At 37.4% G+C, this 17,982-nt stretch overlaps 8 protein-coding genes across 8 annotated transcripts; 6 read left to right on the forward strand and 2 right to left on the reverse strand.

The window, feature by feature from the left end:
- The first annotated feature begins 28 nt into the window (after positions 1–28).
- On the forward strand, positions 29–979 carry Gasu_17120 (carboxymethylenebutenolidase). The gene is made up of 3 exons (XM_005707408.1): positions 29–311; positions 364–774; positions 826–979. The coding sequence occupies exons 1-3, from the start codon at positions 90–92 to the stop codon at positions 916–918; spliced, it is 726 nt and encodes a 241-aa protein (XP_005707465.1). The 5' UTR covers positions 29–89; the 3' UTR covers positions 919–979.
- Positions 980–988: 9 nt separating this feature from the next.
- Positions 989–5,129, forward strand: Gasu_17130 (transcription initiation factor TFIID subunit D2). The gene is made up of 4 exons (XM_005707409.1): positions 989–1,032; positions 1,109–1,351; positions 1,403–3,354; positions 3,419–5,129. Exons 1-4 carry the CDS (start codon positions 997–999, stop codon positions 4,794–4,796), a joined length of 3,609 nt encoding a protein of 1,202 aa, XP_005707466.1. The 5' UTR covers positions 989–996; the 3' UTR covers positions 4,797–5,129.
- Positions 5,130–5,213: 84 nt separating this feature from the next.
- Positions 5,214–5,758, reverse strand: Gasu_17140 (uncharacterized protein). The gene is made up of 2 exons (XM_005707410.1): positions 5,567–5,758; positions 5,214–5,517 (listed from the first exon to the last, which is right to left on the reverse strand). The coding sequence occupies exons 1-2, from the start codon at positions 5,586–5,588 to the stop codon at positions 5,249–5,251; spliced, it is 291 nt and encodes a 96-aa protein (XP_005707467.1). The 5' UTR covers positions 5,589–5,758; the 3' UTR covers positions 5,214–5,248.
- Positions 5,759–5,763: 5 nt separating this feature from the next.
- Positions 5,764–8,048, reverse strand: Gasu_17150 (butyryl-CoA dehydrogenase). Its single transcript, XM_005707411.1, has 6 exons — positions 7,547–8,048; positions 7,138–7,488; positions 6,933–7,085; positions 6,820–6,879; positions 6,614–6,771; positions 5,764–6,551 (listed from the first exon to the last, which is right to left on the reverse strand). The coding sequence occupies exons 1-6, from the start codon at positions 7,964–7,966 to the stop codon at positions 6,359–6,361; spliced, it is 1,335 nt and encodes a 444-aa protein (XP_005707468.1). The 5' UTR covers positions 7,967–8,048; the 3' UTR covers positions 5,764–6,358.
- A 260-nt stretch (positions 8,049–8,308) lies between these two features.
- Gasu_17160 (RIO kinase 2) lies at positions 8,309–9,609 on the forward strand. The gene has a single exon (XM_005707412.1). The coding sequence runs from the start codon at positions 8,359–8,361 to the stop codon at positions 9,532–9,534; it is 1,176 nt and encodes a 391-aa protein (XP_005707469.1). The 5' UTR covers positions 8,309–8,358; the 3' UTR covers positions 9,535–9,609.
- A 409-nt stretch (positions 9,610–10,018) lies between these two features.
- On the forward strand, positions 10,019–12,872 carry Gasu_17170 (uncharacterized protein). Its single transcript, XM_005707413.1, has one exon. The coding sequence runs from the start codon at positions 10,046–10,048 to the stop codon at positions 12,794–12,796; it is 2,751 nt and encodes a 916-aa protein (XP_005707470.1). The 5' UTR covers positions 10,019–10,045; the 3' UTR covers positions 12,797–12,872.
- Positions 12,873–12,948: 76 nt separating this feature from the next.
- Positions 12,949–14,459, forward strand: Gasu_17180 (ABC transporter, cobalt/nickel transport, ATP-binding protein). The gene is made up of 2 exons (XM_005707414.1): positions 12,949–13,543; positions 13,593–14,459. Exons 1-2 carry the CDS (start codon positions 12,968–12,970, stop codon positions 13,941–13,943), a joined length of 927 nt encoding a protein of 308 aa, XP_005707471.1. The 5' UTR covers positions 12,949–12,967; the 3' UTR covers positions 13,944–14,459.
- A 9-nt stretch (positions 14,460–14,468) lies between these two features.
- Positions 14,469–17,979, forward strand: Gasu_17190 (DNA polymerase I). The gene is made up of 6 exons (XM_005707415.1): positions 14,469–16,635; positions 16,696–16,774; positions 16,830–16,940; positions 16,992–17,432; positions 17,495–17,691; positions 17,738–17,979. The coding sequence occupies exons 1-6, from the start codon at positions 14,479–14,481 to the stop codon at positions 17,903–17,905; spliced, it is 3,153 nt and encodes a 1,050-aa protein (XP_005707472.1). The 5' UTR covers positions 14,469–14,478; the 3' UTR covers positions 17,906–17,979.
- Positions 17,980–17,982: the final 3 nt, after the last annotated feature.

The raw sequence follows: 17,982 nt of genomic DNA on the forward strand, positions 1-17,982 counted from the left end.
TTGACAGGATATCTTATATCACAGTAGTAGACCCACAATTTTCACTTTATGAATTATTACGTCAACAACAACTGTTTCCATACAAAACAATGTCTCGTGTAACTTTGAAAAAAGAAGTTGAAGTAACAGCTTACTTGTTTGGAGAAAATCACAAGGCTTCCTATGGTATTGTAGTGTTACACGAGATTTGGGGTGTCAATTATACTATTCGTGCCTTGGCTCAAGAACTGAGTGACTTTTTGAACTGCAAAGTGTTGCTTCCCGACTTATTTGCTGGAAAAGTTGCAAAACATATTTCAGAAGCGACAAGAGTAAAATAGTTTTGAGTTTTCTTTATTTCCGTTGAATATATGATAACTTTAGATTCGTTCACTACTGGATTGGTCTCAAGTTTTATCTGATATTGGAATCGCTGTACGTTTTTTGAGAGATAGACAACACTGTAGGAATGTTGCAGTTGTGGGATACTCTTTAGGAGGTGCTTTGGCACTTACTGCTGCAGCCGCTGTAAATGGATTGGATTGTTGTGTCTGCTTCTATGGTATTCCACCGAGACAACTTTGTGATGTACGTAAAATATCTATTCCAGTACAACTGCATTTTGGTGAGAAAGATCAAGCAAAGGGTTTTACTGATTTAGAAGAAGCAATGAGGTTAGAAGAAGAACTAAAGTTGGCCGGTGTCAATCATGAACTATTTGTATATCCCAGAGCTGGTCATGGCTTTATGAGTCGACCTGATCAATATGACATAGAATTGGCAGATTCTGTAAAGGTAATTGTAAGATTCTATTTTCTTATACCAGTCTCAATGCGTGGAGAATAGCAACGTATTCTGGAACAGTATGATCCTGAAAGTCGTCATTTAGCGTTTCAGAGAATGATTAGTTTCTTTATGCGTCATTTTGATACAGTTTGAGAATCATAACTATAATACAAATAGTTTTTTTATAAATATAGAGAGATGAAATTGCTTACTAAAAACTGTTCGGTTGGAATGATCAACGACTATCACGATAACTTGGATAGGGAGGTAAGAGAGAGAGAGAGAGAGAGAGAGAGAAGAATATGCTAAAGACAAGTTTTCTAAACCACTCATATATTCTTAGAAACTTTATCCTCGTAGAATAATAAACGAGGAAGTTTGGGTTTCTGTAGACTTGACAGCACAAATACTTTATTGTAGGGTGAAGTTGACAGTTGATATTTCTTACGAGAAACAAGAATATGTGGATTTTGACTTTGCTATAGACAATGTGGAAAAGTGTCAAGTAAACCAAATAGACACGAATTTTGAGTACATCAGTTCTGTTTCCAACAAGGACGAAGCCTTAAGTCAGATTGAAACCAAGGTAAAATAGGCTATAAGCACAATTTCCTTCTTGTTGACCTTTGCAATCTAGTCTTTTCAGTTACAAGATTTGGAACAAAAGCTGAGTTCACCTTTTGTTTGTAAACCTTGTTTGAGAGTATTTCTTCCCAACAAGTCAACTCAAGAACAGGACTTGACAAAGGAAGCCTCGCCTCCTTCCAGTAACGACACTCTTGACAAGTCTGGCCATCAAAACACTGTTTATAATATTCAAGTTACTTATTTATTAAGTGGCTCTAATGCTTCAGTACTATTCCGTCAGTTCGATTCGCATTCTTACGTTTATATCGATGGATTCTTTACCGGTGCTTATCACTGGATTCCTTGTGTGGACAATTTATGCAACAGATATACTTTTACTCTGATAATTAGTGTCGCTACTGATCTATTTGCCGTAGCCTCGGGTGATGTAGAAGATACGATACTTTCAGATGATGAGACTAGCGTGGCTTATTATTATCGTGTAGGAAATACTCTTCCATGTAATGTTTCTTTCATTGTGGGTCCCTTTAAAGTATTGCCTGATCCTGTTTATCCTGCCTCTATTACATATTTTGCTTTACCTGGAAATACCAAATGGCTAGCAAATACTACACGGTTTCTATCCAAACTGGTTCCTAAAATGCAATCCGTGTTTCCTCAAGTGGGATTTCCTTTTTCATCTTTCAAAATAGTATTTTTAGGAAAAGGAGATGGTCGACATGGACAAGGTCAAAGCTTTGCTGGTGGCTTATGTTTGGTTCCTGGAGATTGGCTTTATGGTGAAGATATCATTGATCAAGTATTTTATACAAGACCGAAATTGGTCAACTTATTTTGTAGTCTTTATATTGGAGATAATGGTTTATTAGGTCCACAAACTGCCAAAGATATTTGGTTAATACATGGCTTGCAACAATTCCTTGGCATGCACTTGTTGAAGGATTTATTTGGGAATAACTGGTGTAAGACAAGATATTTAGAACTTGCACAATACTTGTATCATTCACTTGATGGTGGTGGTTGTTTGGTCAATGATGATGATCATTTACGTTCCCCAAACTTGTACAAAAAGACTGCCAAAGTTCGGTCCTTGTTGATTATTTATATGATAAGCAAAAGAATGAGTACCCAATCGATAATATCAGCTGTAGAAAAGATGATATTGACTCATATGGATTCAAATGGCAAGTTATCTGAACAAAGTCATGTTACAGAAGAGATGGTAGATTTGGTTTCTAACTTTGTTTCCACTTTATCTTCACGCAATGTCCACGCAATGATAGACTTTATATCTCGATGGACTCGGAGTTGTGACATTTTAAAACTACGTTGTGGATATCGCTATGATTCCAAGAAGAAGTTTGTGGAGTTGGCAGTCAAACAAAGTATTATCACTTTTCGTTCACAAGATGGAAAGAGAATAGAACGAGATTTGGATGGTGACTCGAAGGTTTCCATGTTCAAAGGTGGTCTAACTGTACAAGTAATGGAAATGGAAGGAGCACATGACCATTTGTTGGAGATGGATAGTGATATATTACTCGTTGAGTTGCCAACGAGTACGAGAAGAATGAAACAACATCATCGTAAACGTTCCAAAAGCTCTTTGAAAGAGTCGGATACGGTAATACCACCAACAGAAGCAAACTTGGATGAAGAAGGCGTTATTATTGAGAAAGATCCTGTTTTGTGGGTTCGAATAGATCCTGACCAAGAATGGATTCTCAAATTCGTGGAATTTCGTCGTTCAGAGAGAGATTCTATATCTTGTTTGCGAAATTGTCGAGATGTGTGGGGTCAGTTGGAAGCATTGGAAACCTTAATGAGTAGAACGAAAGGACGAGTTTCTGTAACTTCTATTCGATGTTTAGAACAAATTTTGACAGATTCAAGATATTATTTTCAAGTAAGAGGCGAGTGCGCTCGATGTTTAGCGAAATGTTATACTACAAACGATCGATTGATGGGATTGGAAGCCTTATTAAAGCTTTTAAGGAATAAGTAAGTATCGCAAGTTACCACATATATACAATCTATTATATTGAAAACACAATGATCTTTTCAGATATTTTGACAAACATGGAGCTGTATTATCGAATCATTTTGATGATATATCAGAATATTTCGTGAAATGTGCAGTTATTCAAGCCATCGCTCAAGCAATTCATCCCATATCTTTTCCTATATATGGCTATGATTCCCAATTCTCTTTGAATCTTGCTTCATTTCAAATGACTCATATACAAGAAAGCCTTCCGTATGATGTCTTACAATTATTATTAAGTCTTCTGGAACAAAATGATACTGCATATCCACCTCTTTTTGATGATTGTTTTTATTTACATAATCTAATTATTGCTTGTGCAATCTGTTCCGTATATGCTAAAGACCAGATTACCCGTCATAGAGTTTATAAACAATTGTTTCGTTACTTGAAGAGAGAAGAAGCCATGCCAAGTTATCACAATATAATAACTGGAGCATCTCTGAAGGGTTTGACTATTTTACAACTGGGTGGTTTCTTAAGGATTCCTAACGACTGGGAGCCTATGGTAGTTTCAGAAACGGAAGGTTTGGTATCCAGTGAGCGAGAATCCAATGACTGGGAAAAGGCTCTTTGGAAAAGTTTTCGTAGTTGCAATTTACTTCTGATTAAAATAGCAATGGAATGTCTGTTTCATTTGTATGGAGGCCACATAGAATTCTTAGAATGGTTATTAGAAGCGTGGATAGAAAATAGATTGGAAAGATATGAACGAACTCGAAGATCTGCAATTCGTTTGTTGCAAAAGCAAGTTGCTTTAAGAGCCACATTGAGGAATCGTCTTCGCAAATATGATGAACAGTCAATACATTTTTGCTTACGTTGGCTACGTTGGATGGTCGAAGAGAAAGATTGTCTTGTCCAGTCGGAAGGTTTGAAAGTGGCCAAGCATATTTGGGGCAGTTATATTCCTTTATGTCTACTGACCAATGAAGAATATGAAAGAGAACGCAATGAAAGAAAGAAATCTCACAAGGAGAGAAAGGAATTAGATTATCGACTGGAAGGTAGGAAAATGGTGGTTTTACCTGCTAGAGACCAATCAAGTTCGTTCTCATCACCCACATCTCAGCAACAACCATCTGAACTTGGTGTAGAAAATGTTCAGCAGCCAAAAGAATCGTCGGCTTTGGTTAATGAACAAGCAACTCAAGAACAGTCTGTCGAGAAGTCTAGTTTTTATCTAATGAAGGAGATGATGGAAAGAATTAAGGAAACATGTGATCTGGACTCTGAAGACGAACACTATATGCTCAGTTTTTTGGAACAAGGCTGTCAAGGTGCCCATGTGAATTCGGTTAAAGTATCATTGAGAAAGTTTGGTTTGGAGAAACTACTTGTAAGATGGCAGCAACAGAAGAGCAGCAATGAATTTCAAACTCCAAAGGAATTTGATTAATGTACGAATAACCACTAAATTGATATACAAAGTTTTCTCAGAAGCTATTTTGCTAATAGAAATCTATATTTCTGGAGACTTGCTAATTATTTTATCTGATCCTTAAACATTCTTTCTAGTTTCAGTCACTGGTACGAAAACCGACGATAATTTAGAGATAACCGTGAATGGAAGTTTTCATGCTCTCTTCTTTTCCTTTTGGTTAGTGTATTTGACCAAACTTTACGACACTATTTTGTATTATGCTTAACCAAGGTTCTGATTTTGATGCTGTCTAACTTGTTGAAATAAAGAAATTGTGAAGCAACGATTGTAAGGAAGTTAAGTGCTTTGAAAGACGACAACCTCTCTGTCCAAGAAGCTCCACTTCTTGTAGGCAAATACGCTTAGAAAGAGATTGATAAATGGATGCGCAATCTCAAGTCAAATAACTTAAGTAGTCTCTTTACTCTCTATCGCTTAAGCAACCTTCGTATCTTTCGTGCCATGCCTCCAGTTAACACACCATATTGCTGTCCTCGAGCTGATTGTTTATGTGTCTTCCTGCTTTGCATATGCCTTCTGTTGCAGTGAGGAAATAGAACAGTTCCATCCTTAAGAACTTTGAATCTCTTCTTAGCTCCAGAATGGACTCTAGAAGACATCTCCCGCAATCCCGTAAAAGAAACGAACCTCCTCTCCATGATACAGTATGACAAAGACGCTGCTTTGTTCGTCAAGCCTAGGCAAACAGTAAAAGAAGAAAGCCTAATAGTAAGATATTCGAGAACCTTGAAAGGCGTTAAACAACATTTGTTCTTGTTTCCAAGCTTACACTCTCTACAGGTCAACTTCTGTTCGTAAATTGACAATTATTGCCATTGTGAAATGCCAACACAACTAAGTTCTCGTTTGCGCTCTATGAAGTTTATGAAGAGAAAGGAAACTGAAGAGAGTAAAGCCAAGCAAATAACTGAGCTTTCTTCAGCGTCGATTTCTTCTTATGACGACGGAGCAGAAGCTATGGTCGTCGACGAGACAAACATAAGCGTGTTGGGCTCCGAACTTAGTTTTCCCGGTTTTCAAGGAAGAAGTTCCTTCTTGAAATTTAATCCCAGACTTGAAAGCATACTGAAAGAGTTGAGAAATAGTGTCCCTCAAAAAAAGAAAGCTGGTACGGTTGGGTCTTTCGTCGAAACGAAGAGAGAAAGACACTTTCAGCACGGTGACAAAGTGGACACATTGAAAAAGAAGAGAAGGAAAGTAAACGGCAAGCTTGAAGAAAACCGAAATAAACTAATTGCTTCAACTGTAGAATAAACCACGAAAGTTAAACATTTTTGACTTTAATGGTGAGAAACGCTACCAAGTCAGGTCGGAAGCTTCTTTCTTTACAATTCTTGATTCATCTGCCTGCTATGTCGCATAGCTGGTAGTTTTCGCTGAAACAGCGTTGGAAGGAGTTTCTCTCAAGAGTCCATTTTCTAAAATGTGTAAAAGCATTTGATAGTTCAACATTGTAGCTAAGAGAAAGAAATTTTAGTTTCCTGTTCATACGCAACTTTAATTGCGGCATACGAATATTATTTCTTATCAAAGCCATATTCTTTTTGCATTTCTTTGGCTATCGTTTGCAACTGAATATTGTCTGTTCCCTCATAAATATGTCCTATCTTAACATCTCTATAATATTTCTCAAGACCAAACTCCTTCACGAATCCCATTCCTCCAGCCCAGTCAATACTCTTTGAAGCGATTCTTTCGGCAACTTGAGCACTAAAGAAGTAAATAGCTCATCAAAAATTTTAAATTCCGAAAACATTCGTTCTTATTCTTACCTGTAGTACTTGGCAAAGGCTGCTTCCTTTCGAATAGGAAGACCTGCGTCATTCATTCGGGCAGCGTTGTAAACGAGAGCTCGAGCTGCTTCTAACTCCACTCGAGCTTTGGCATATTGAAACTGGACCCCTTGAAAATCACCGATTCGTGATCCAAACTTGAGAAAATTAAACTCGATCCAGAGTATTCCTTTAACCAATCTTACCTGCTTTCTTTCATGCAAATATGGAAATATGAGATCAAAACAACCCTGGGCAATTCCAATCTTAGGTAACGAAAAGGTGAGGGAAAAAGAAAGGAGTAACTAGAGAACTTTACCATCTGTGCCCCAATACCAATTCTGCCTTCATTCAATGACTCTATTGCAATCTTATAGCCTGTGCCAACTTCTCCTAGAATGTCTTCCTTTGGAACTTTTGCATTCTGGAATACTAGTTCACATGTAGATGAGGCTCGAATACCCAGTTTGTCCTAAATGAAGAATTTTTGACTCCATATTTTACAGAAATGAAAATTTTCTGACCTCCTTCTTTGCAATGGTGAGACCTGGATTCTTACTGTCTATTATAAATGCCGTGATTCCTTTGTGTCCTTTTTCCGGATTGGCATTTGCAAACACAATAAACAAACCAGCCTCCATTGCATTACTTATCCATAACTTCCCTCCGTCGATGACAAAATGGTCACCCTTGTCTGAAGCTCTTGTTTTCAAAGCGAATGCATCTGATCCACTGCCAGCCTCACTAAGACAGAAGGATCCAACGGTATCCGTCGCTAAAGCTGTAAGCCATTTCTTTTTCTGATCAGGATTGGCCCATTTCCTTATTGCTGTATTCACCACAGTATTATGCACATCCACAAGAACTGAAACGGCCTATTCAGACAAAAAACTTAAGAAGAGCTGAAAAATTTGTTGAGAAAGTATATCCTACAGGGTCCACTTTAGCTATTTCCTCGATAACAATGCAAGCTTCAGTAAACGTCAGGCCACTACCCCCATATTCTACAGGAACTTCCAAACCCATAAGACCATTAGCGAAAAGTTGATTTACCAATTCCTTGTCAGTTTCTGCTTTTTCATCCATGTCCTTCACTTTCGGAGCTATGGAAGATTGCGCAAACTTCCGTACCGTATCCCTTAGCATATTTTCGTCTTCTGAGAAAACCAAACAAGGGCCGGGTAGTACATTATTTAAGTTGTCAGAACTTTCAACTGAAGCAAAGGTTCTACGAAACGATAACGATAGTTTCTCATTTGAAGGGGGAGCACAAAGTCCGAAGTTACTTCTACTATGAGCTGCAACACTTGCATAGCTTAAAAGCCTTCTACAACTCCTCAATAATTTATTCATAAGTTGTCAATAAGTTTGAAGTCACTTGTTCAAAACACGTGGTATCTTCACTCCAGCTAAAATGTCCAATCGATTAGATGCAGGACATTCATGTATCAGCCTAAGATAAAAGCACTAACAAAAGCTAACGTTTTGAAATTTTTTACATGAAAACCACTTTTGAAAGATTCTCAAGTTTTACAGAAAACAAAAAACTAGTAAAATTTGATGTGAGTTAGCATGACGATAATAATATAAGTAGCTAATTTGACTAACACTATAAATTATTGTTAGTAGTATTGAAGAATATAAATAGCTGAAACTATAATGCAAGTCTTCACAAGTTGAAACCACGAATATAGAAAGGTTATTTAGATTTGTATAAGTGGCTGGCTTTTGGAATTTGCAGCAATATGAAACTCGACGCATGTTCTCTCAAGTCATTGTCCAAGATGGAGCTTCGAGTACTTTCCGCTGTTGAAATGGGTATGAAAAATCATGAGCTTGTACCTGTTGAATTAATATATTCCATATCAAAGTTGAAGCCGAGTGGCTTTCGTAAGGGACTTCGACAATTGCTGTTCAACAAACTGGTGCATCACGAGCAGCGGGGTTACGACGGTTACAGACTAACAAACCTGGGATACGATGTTCTTGCCTTGAATACTTTGCTTTGTAGAGGTTCTATTAGTCAAATTGGTGACAAAATTGGTGTCGGTAAGGAATCCGACGTATTCCTGGCACAGAATGAGAAGGGAAACAAGTTGGTGCTCAAGTTTCAAAGACTTGGTCGAACGTCTTTTCGTGCGGTTAAAGAAAAGAGAGATTATCTTAAGCATAGAAAGAGTGCTTCTTGGCTGTATTTGTCAAGGCTAGCTGCACAAATTGAGTACCGTTGTTTAAAGGCTTTTTATAAAGCAGAGTTACCGGTGCCTAAACCAATTGACGCAAACAGGCACTGTATATGTATGCAATATATAGAGAATAGTATTCAACTTAGTGACGCAACCAAGTTGGTCAATCCTTTTGCAGTTTACGAAAAATGTATTACGATGATGGAAAAGCTTTTGAAGATTGGCGTTGTACACGGAGACTTCAATCAGTTTAATATTTTGTTGGACGAACACGAAAATGTCTTTTTGATAGACTTTCCACAAGTGATTTCTATTAACCATGTAGATGCGGAATATTACTTTGAACATGATTTGAGTTGCTTGCAAGATTTTTTTGCCAAGTTTGATTTAGACTTGTGTTCAGTGGCGCAGTTATCTTTTCAGGAAATTAAGAAAGAACTTGACACTAGTGAACATGCTAAATTTCTAAATCTGGATGAAGATGTTGATGAGAATAACTCTGAAGACGAAGGCAACGAGCATATGATGCAATCATCGGTTAACAACGTAGAAAATTACAACGATGAAGCCGAACTTGATTATGACGTGGAGAAGGATAAGTGCTATTCTGATATTGTAAAAAAAGTCCGAGATGAGTGGAAAGTAAGTGAATCCAAGACGTCAAGGCTTCGTCCCAATATGAAGCAATCCCGAAAGGCAAGACAAGAAATTAAAAGTGTGAATAGCTTCTTTTAGTAATGCTAATCAAACCCTTGTTCATTCTATAAAGGAACTTTCAGCATATGTTTCATGATTATTTTATCTATTTTTTACTTTCTTTTGAAAAATCTTGCAAACCTGAGTCTTTCTCTGGAGATTGGGTAGTCAAATGGAGAGAACATGTGAAAGCTTTTTTCCACTATTTATCCATTCATAATGTATTCGGAGTTATATGTTCAAGGACAAGAAATCATGGGGGATCAAGAAAGAAATGATACAGGAATTTTGGATGTTCTTATTGAAAGATAGTTTTACATTCTTAAAGAACAACTGGTTGAAATGAATTGGGGCAGGTAAAGAGCGATTCAAAATATGAATATTCAAGTATTGACTTTTTTTGGCATTGCAATACTATCATCAACAAAAAGTCAAGGTGTCATGCGAAACTGGCGACAGACCAATTGCTGAGAGAAATCCATTTCTATTCCATTGGACGATCCTAACTCATAAAGCACCTACTGGCCAAACTGAAAGAAACCAACTTCGTATGTCACAACTCAACGTGGCAATGAACACAGAGCAAATACTGAAGACATTGGGTAAAATATTGATATCTGAGCACTCTATCAACGCACTTAGAGCCTCTCTTGCAGCTATCGGTATAAATGTAGTCATATTCTTTGCCGTTCTTCGAAAGTATATAGAGTGCTTTGTGGGCATGTTTGCCTTTGCCATTCCGGTCATTGTAGCACAACATACTTACATAGGGGCTATGTTAGAAGCTTGTATAATATATAGTTGGGGTGGTATGTTGTCTGTGGTCTTAGCTATGACCGCTTTGGCTATATCTGATGGCAATGGCATTGGGTTATATTTTGCAACTTTGGTGGAAGCTTTTATCGTCTGTATTCTTCGAACAGAACCTCAATTTCTTGGTTATGGTATCGTTCTTAGTTTTCTCTTTGGAGCAATCCTTGTCTTTGACGTGAAAGTTCCTCCTTCCGATGCCTGGGATAAGACTTTTCCACTAGTCGTAGCTACGGTTGCTGCTTCTGGTGCTTGTTTTATTTCATCTCTCGTTATTTTTCCAAAGTCTGCAAGAAGGCAACTGAGACTTAGGTTGGCTAACATGCTCCGCGACATCGCGGGAAGCTTAGATAGTCTATCTCAGGAGTTGGTTTATAACGTGAATGAGAATGAAAACTGTGGTGATTTCACTGTAGATATTCGAATGAATGACGATGAGACACAAATGAATGTACCAGAAAGTTCTTTTCCGTCAAAGCACAGTTTAGAAATATCAGAGTTTGGTGTTAACAGGACCAATGCTACGAAGATTGGGACAGAGATTATTGAGTCTTGTATAAAAATGAGATCATCTTTTGGAGAATTGAAGGCAATGGTACGCTATATTCCATTTGAGCCGAATTTATTTCCTCCATGGAATGCAGAACCAGAAGATGCATGGTCTTCTCTTATCGAAAATTTAGACTCCTTACTTCTGCGAGTGGAAGCGTTAGCTGGAGTATTGCGCCGAGATCACTGCTTTTCCCCTAAGGTTTTGGGAAACACCGCAAAGGACCCTTTAGAAAAGTTAAAGGAATTGCTAAACATATCAAAGGATTATACTTTACAGTTATCAACATGTCTCGAAAACATCAACAGCAAGAAATGTCCTGACGTTGCTTTTGCTGGGGACAAGTCAAAGGATGCTTTGAATGAGGATATCGTCAATGCAAGAAGAGAGCACTGGCGCACAGAAGAATTCTACAATGAAATAGAAAATAACGTTGCTCTTGCTTATGCTTCCTTCATATTTGTTGTATTCAACATGCGAGATATCTTTGACAATCTGGAAAAAGTAGGTGATGGAATCCTCCATATCTATAAGCGTAGGCAAGAGCTTCGTTTTGCTCCTGCAAAAAATCTTTTGTTTTGGGTTCCAACGTTGATTCTTCCCTTCAAGGGATGGTTCCTCTGTCATACGTATATTGGAAAGCCAGAAAATATTCGATACATAGTGAAATATATGATATGTGTGGCAATTATTCTATTTCCTACGATGTTCGTTGCTCAGTTATCTTCAAGTGACTTTAATTTTACTCAAAAATACAATGCCATTTCTGCTTATATCATTGTGACTATTTTATTTTGGAGATCTATCGAACTGACCCGATTTCGAGTTGTGTTATATTTGTCCATTACGTTGGGTGGAAGTGCCTTGGCTTATGCGGCTACTGTATTTGCCCCTAATATGCCCTGGGTATTAGAAATATGGTTGTGGTTTTGGACATACGTGGCGCTATTAACTGCATATCATTATCCAGGATATGTGATTGGCACATTTCCTTTAGTAATTGCACAATTTTTTATCATTAGTTGTCAGTATGGTAATGGCTTTACCTTTTTATATGCTGCTTCCAGAACAGTATCCGTTGCTATTGGATGTTTGGTAGTTTCCGCCGTATGTTATTTTATATGGCCTTACAAGGGTTCCGTACAAATTCGACAACTTTTATGTGGTATAATCAAGACCTTTGAAGCTAGTTACAGCTCTCTGTTGGATGCTTTCGTCAGTATGAATAGAAATCCAGACGATAGTGAAAACGATGCATCTGCAACCAAAGTGAAGGAAGTAGCTGGTATGTTATCCAAAGCAGATGGAATGATGACTGGTTGTCGTATGATGTTGATATTTGAGTTATCTCCAAATTATCTACATAGCTCGATACCTGTGATTCTAAATAACTTTTCAGCAATATATAGAAGACTCGCTATGTTACGTTTCATTTGTGAGACACCTCCAAGAATTTCTGGCTTCTATACCAATAACATTTACTGGCAATTCTTAGAACCACTGGAAGATGATATAGGTTTCTTAACACTCTGTGTTAAGAATGTTTTGTCTGCAGTGGGCGAGAGAGTTGGTAAGCCTCGTGAGGAGAGGACTGGACCAAAAAGATTGGAAGAAGCTTTGTCGCAACTCTTGCATGCAAAGAAATGTTTAGCAAAACATTACGATCAGCTTCGAAGAGAGATGTTTAATCGTTGGAAAGCTATTTTCTTGAATGTTTCGACATCAGACCTGTCTAATTATTCAAATAGTATTCAAGACTTTGGTAAGGAACCCAAAGAAATGCAAGCAGATGATACAGTACGGTTTTTGGCTTGGTTTTATTGTTTGATTATTACTATTGAGAGTTTTGAACGGTTAGCTAACGAGGGTCTAAATTTGAAATTTGAGAAACGTGACGACCTAAAGACTATTTTCAAGAGAAATGCAAAGCCTAGCCTTTGAAACATCATATTGGCTTCGTTAAGACGGCAATGGCTTTGCATTTTTTGACTCGGGCAATAAAATCCAGTTTGCAGCAACTCTGGATTCTTCGAGTTGTTTAAGCTGGAAAGGAAAGCTTTATTCGTTCTGCAATAGTGTTTGTTTACTTTTAATTATTGAAGAACTGAACTCATGAAACAAAAGGTGACTTGTAAGCCTATTCTTTATGTTCTACCTAGTACTAATACAGGACACTACGTGTGGAGCGCTCCGTGTTCTGCTGCAAAGATTTCCTTTTTGCCACAAAAGCGAAAGTTTATGCAAGTCTTTCCAAGACGACGTTGTTTGGTCTCTGCGAGTATATTTCAGAGCTTCTTTCCCGTGAAGAATAACTGTTGTTCCGCAATCGTGCAACTAGAGGCTTGTAACGTTTCTCACGACGCACAGCAAGCTGTTTTTGTGGACAATATGGCTTTCAAGGAAAGTTTAACTTTGGAAAACATTAATCTTCAAGTTTTCGAAGGGGAATTTTTGTTGCTCATTGGTGAGAATGGCTCAGGAAAGACATCCTTGTTGAATATTCTTGCTGGACTAGACATACCAGATCAGGGCTATCTCAAGTGGTACAACAAGAAGGTCAAGTCGTCCGATATAGTTTCGAGAATTGGTATTGTTTTCCAGTTTCCTGAGAAAGCTTTTATCGGAGATAGTGTTTTTGAAGAGTTAACTCTGGGTTTGGACCACGTTCTACCCGAGGATATCGAAGAGGTATGATACTGTGTTTAAGGATGAGTTTCCAAGTTCAAATCCTGTCGAGGTGATGGAAGCTTGTGCTTTGAATGGTATTTCTTTGACAACGAGTCCCTTTCTTCTTAGTGGAGGGCAGCAAAAGAAGCTTGCTTTGGCCTGTCAACTGTTGCGTCACCCACTTATTCTTTTTTTAGACGAGCCACTATCCGGCGTTGACTCTTTCAGCAGGAAATGTCTCATTAAAATTTTCGACAGGTTGAAAACGAAAGTGACTATAGTGGTAGTTTCTCACGAACCAGCGGAACTATTTTCTAGAGCTGATCGTGTTTTACAACTGTTTGGTGGTCGGGTGAAGGAAGTTCCGCAGTCAGTTGTTAGAAGAGCCATGGAAATAAGAAATTTAAGGCACGGTATTTGAAGAAGATGATTACATTCAGCTATGCGTTGGATTCTTGATGTTCCAATTCTTTCAAGATTTTTCATTTATATTTTTTTATATCTTTTTATGTACTAGATATGGTGATATTCTTCTAAGATATTCACTTGTTCCATGTAGCTATTAGTTTGATTGGTGTTGAGGATATTTTTGGTTGTGAGTGATGTTCATATTTATGTTTGAGTGCGACGAGGAAGAATGATGACAATTGTTTAATAGAAGAATGTGTGAATTTGTATGGAAACATTGATCATTGATTCCTTTAGAAGAATGGAGTGTTCATTTGATGGAATTTCATTTTAAAGACTTCATTTAGGTCTTCTTGCAAACAAAAATTGTTGTGGAAAATATAAAGCTATTTTAAGTTCTTTGTTGTATGAGAAAAACGATATTTTCAATCTAATCTTTTATCCGATTGTCTTTTAAGTAAGAATGGATTCGATCTCCTGAATGTTTTGTTTTGCTTCTGGTTTCAGCTCTCGCTTGCGAATAGTCAGATATAGATTTCAATTAGAGAATGCAAAGTACTTTTATTTGCCAATTATACTTTTTGACATTTAACGGAGGCTTGAGACTTTCTTGTCGCAGCTACGACAAGTGCTTCAATCGTGGGAGGAAAGGCAAAATAAAGCACCATCGTAATATCCCTAAAGTGATATGCAGTTCGGAAATTTTTGAAACTCGAGTCCGGCATCATGTGTTTCTTATCGATGCTTTGGCGCTTATTTATCGATCCCACTTTGCTCTTTCCAGAAGCGGCCTCAGAACGTCGTATGGCCTTGAGACCGGTCCCATCTATGGGTTTATCTCAACCCTTCTATCACTTTTGGAAACTTATAGACCTTATTGTGCCATGGTGGTTTTTGATAGCTATTATTTTTCTCAAGAAAGCGCTTTCCAGCCCACTTCTTGGCAAAGACGTTTAATATATCCTGACTATAAAAGAAACCGTTCCAAGTTGCCCACAGCAATTGAAAAAGGCTTGCCATATATAAAAGCTCTGGTTTCTGCATTAGGAATATCGATCATTGAAGTAGCCAGTACGGAAGCAGATGATGTCATTGGCTCATTAGTGAAATACTGCACGAGCAATAACTTTGTTGCTAAAATTGTTTCCGCAGACAAAGACTTTTTGCAGCTGTTGCAGGAATCGACTTGTGTCATTTTGAGGCCAAGAACAACCAAGTCTTCAAAGAAAACTTCTGCTAGTTCATCTGGATGGTCTTTGATTACGGAGAATGAATTTCGTCAAGCGTACGATAACCTATCACCCATGCAGTATTGTGATGTTTTGGCACTGATGGGAGATACTGCAGATAATATTCCAGGAGTTGCTGGGATTGGTGAGAAACAAGCAGTTGCTTTGGTAAAGAGCTTTGGCTGTGTCGAGACTTTGGTGGAAAATTGGAAGGCTATTTCCTCAACTCGATTGAGAGAAAAAATTTTCCAGCATCGAGAACTTTTGTTATTAAGTAAGACATTAGTAACCATTCATCAGGACTTGATAATTCCCAATTTTGAATTCGATGATCTTTTTGTTCGTCCAACCCAGTTAGAAAAGTTGAATGATATTATGGATAAATTGGAAATCAAAACGTTAGGAAAACGAGTTGATAAATATGTCCACAATTCCTTTATAGCAACAGAATCTTTGTATCGGAAACAGAAGGATTCGAAGTTACAGAATGCATCGTTAGAAAGAAGGGAACAAGATATTTCCAATAGAAGTTCAGACAGTGATTCATCATACTTGGCAAGAATGAAGAATTTTGAAAACTTGGGACTCCAATACTTTTATCTTTCTACTCTCGTAAATTGTAATTGCGCTGAAGAGAAATGGGAAGAGCTTTTATCACGCATCAGAAAACAAAACTTTGAGGTTCCTTGTGTTGCCTTTTGGACGGATTACGACATTAAACCTGGAGAGAAGAAAAAACCCAGGCAATCGAGAAGAATGACTTCGTTCAACAATTGCAATCCAGCAGTATTTCTCGAAAGTATACGGAAGGAACTTTCAAATGAATATTTTTCCTTTCAAGATATCGTCATGTTAAAGGGCATCGCTATATCATGGGAAAATTCTTTTAGTATTTATCTTGATTTGAAGAATACTAAAGATGCTTGGATACAACAATTAGAGTGGTTATTGAGCCATTCTCAATTGTCAAAAGCTAGTGTTTTTGTCAAGAAACAAATTCATATTCTGCAGCGTTTTAGCGATAATCTATCATTACGATCACCTCTCGTAGATATTCTTATAGGTCATCATGCCACAGCTCCTTTTGAATCTCTTTCAGTGGAACAAGTTATGAAAAGATTTGCATTACTGAGTGGAGATAATGTTATGTTATCTATGTTGGAATTTATGTTTTCGAACAGGAAAGATCAAGTCTCCAATTTCATCGAACGAGATGCATCGAAGTTATTATCTGGTTTGTTATGTCAAAAGGCGACGTATCCGGTCCATTTTGTAGATTTGTTGAGAATTTGGTGTCAGTGTAATTGGTCTGTATTGTTATTTAGAGCCGCGAAGGTTCTGAACTCAGAACTGATGATGCTTTCCATGAAGACTTTTGTTGAATATATCGAGTATCCCTTGATACCGGTACTCGCGACAATGGAAAGAAATGGTCTGTGTCTGAATACAAGGTTTCTGGTTGATATGAGTCATAAAGTAAGCAAACGACAGCAAAGTTGTAAAGAAAAATTAACTGAAATGTCGGAACCATTTTAGACAAACTTGGCAACTAGTGACAACTCGTTGAAGGACAAATGGAATGATGAATTGAAGAAATATGATGACAATGCATCAAGTAAGTTTTATCTGAAAAATTTTGACAGATAGAATGGAATGAAATCTACTTTTAGTTCTTTGGGAAAGCAAAGATTTCTCTTTTACTGCGGAAAAGAAGTATCTCAAACTGTTGCAAAGGCATATGTATCCGATCTCGGGAAAGCTTCATGCGCATTACTACAAAAGTAGTTATTTCTATATCATGGCTTGAAAAGAATGTCTTATTGTCTTTTTAGGCACTAATTTGTTTGGAAAGCTAGCCACATTTCCTGTTAACGTTCATGAACTCTCCAAAATGAAAAATTTAGTTGTAGCATCACAAGGTTTTCAAATATTAGTTGCTGATTGTAGTCAAATGGAAATGCGAATTCTTGCAGCGTTGTCCAAAGAATCTACTTGGATTCAAGTATTTCTTGAGGAAGGCGATATTCATAAGTTTATAGCATACAAGTTGTTTACGTGGAATAATAGAAGCGAGAAACTATCAGAACGACAGTTTCGTGAATATGCCAAAGTCCTCAGTTATGGGATAATAAGAGGAACATCAGAACAAGTTATATCGAAGGAGTTACAAGTTTCTCGACATGATATAAAATCTTGGATGGAGTTGTATCGCAGGTCCTTTTCAAAGGTCTTGCAATTTTTAGAAGAAACCAGTGAAAAAAGTTTTCAAAGAGGTGAATCGTCACAAGGACACTGTTGTTATTTTGCTAAAATTGTATGACAAAACTTATGAAAGGTTACTCAGAAACACTACTTGGCAGAAAAATTCCGGTTCCTTTCAAAAATTCTCAAAATGAAGAAGAAATTTTGGCTGCTAAGAAGATATGCAGACGTGCTGTTATCGAAGGAACACAGGCGGATATCATTAGTTTGGCGATGATCAGAATATTGGAGCAGTTGGGACAATATTCACAGTCTAATTTGATTTTACAAGTAAGTCAGTTAAGATGAAATAATGCTTTTTGAGTGAAAATAGAAGGTTGGAGACCAATTGATTTTTCAAGTTGCAAAGTCAGATTGTGATAAAGTAATGAAGCTAGTCAAGAAAGAAGTGAGTAACATTTTGCCTCTTCCTCAGGGTGTTCCTGTTCTTGTACGGCTTGGTGTAGGAAACGATTGGCTTGAAGCAACAGCAGCAATACAATAATATTTCATTCTTACTTACTGTGAACATATCATTTTGAAAAACTTGACAACTAAAGTATACTAGATTTCAAAAGTAAC

Source organism: Galdieria sulphuraria (genome assembly GCF_000341285.1).
Source record: "Galdieria sulphuraria unplaced genomic scaffold scaf_11, whole genome shotgun sequence".
In the NCBI taxonomy this organism is placed as follows: domain Eukaryota; phylum Rhodophyta; class Bangiophyceae; order Galdieriales; family Galdieriaceae; genus Galdieria; species Galdieria sulphuraria.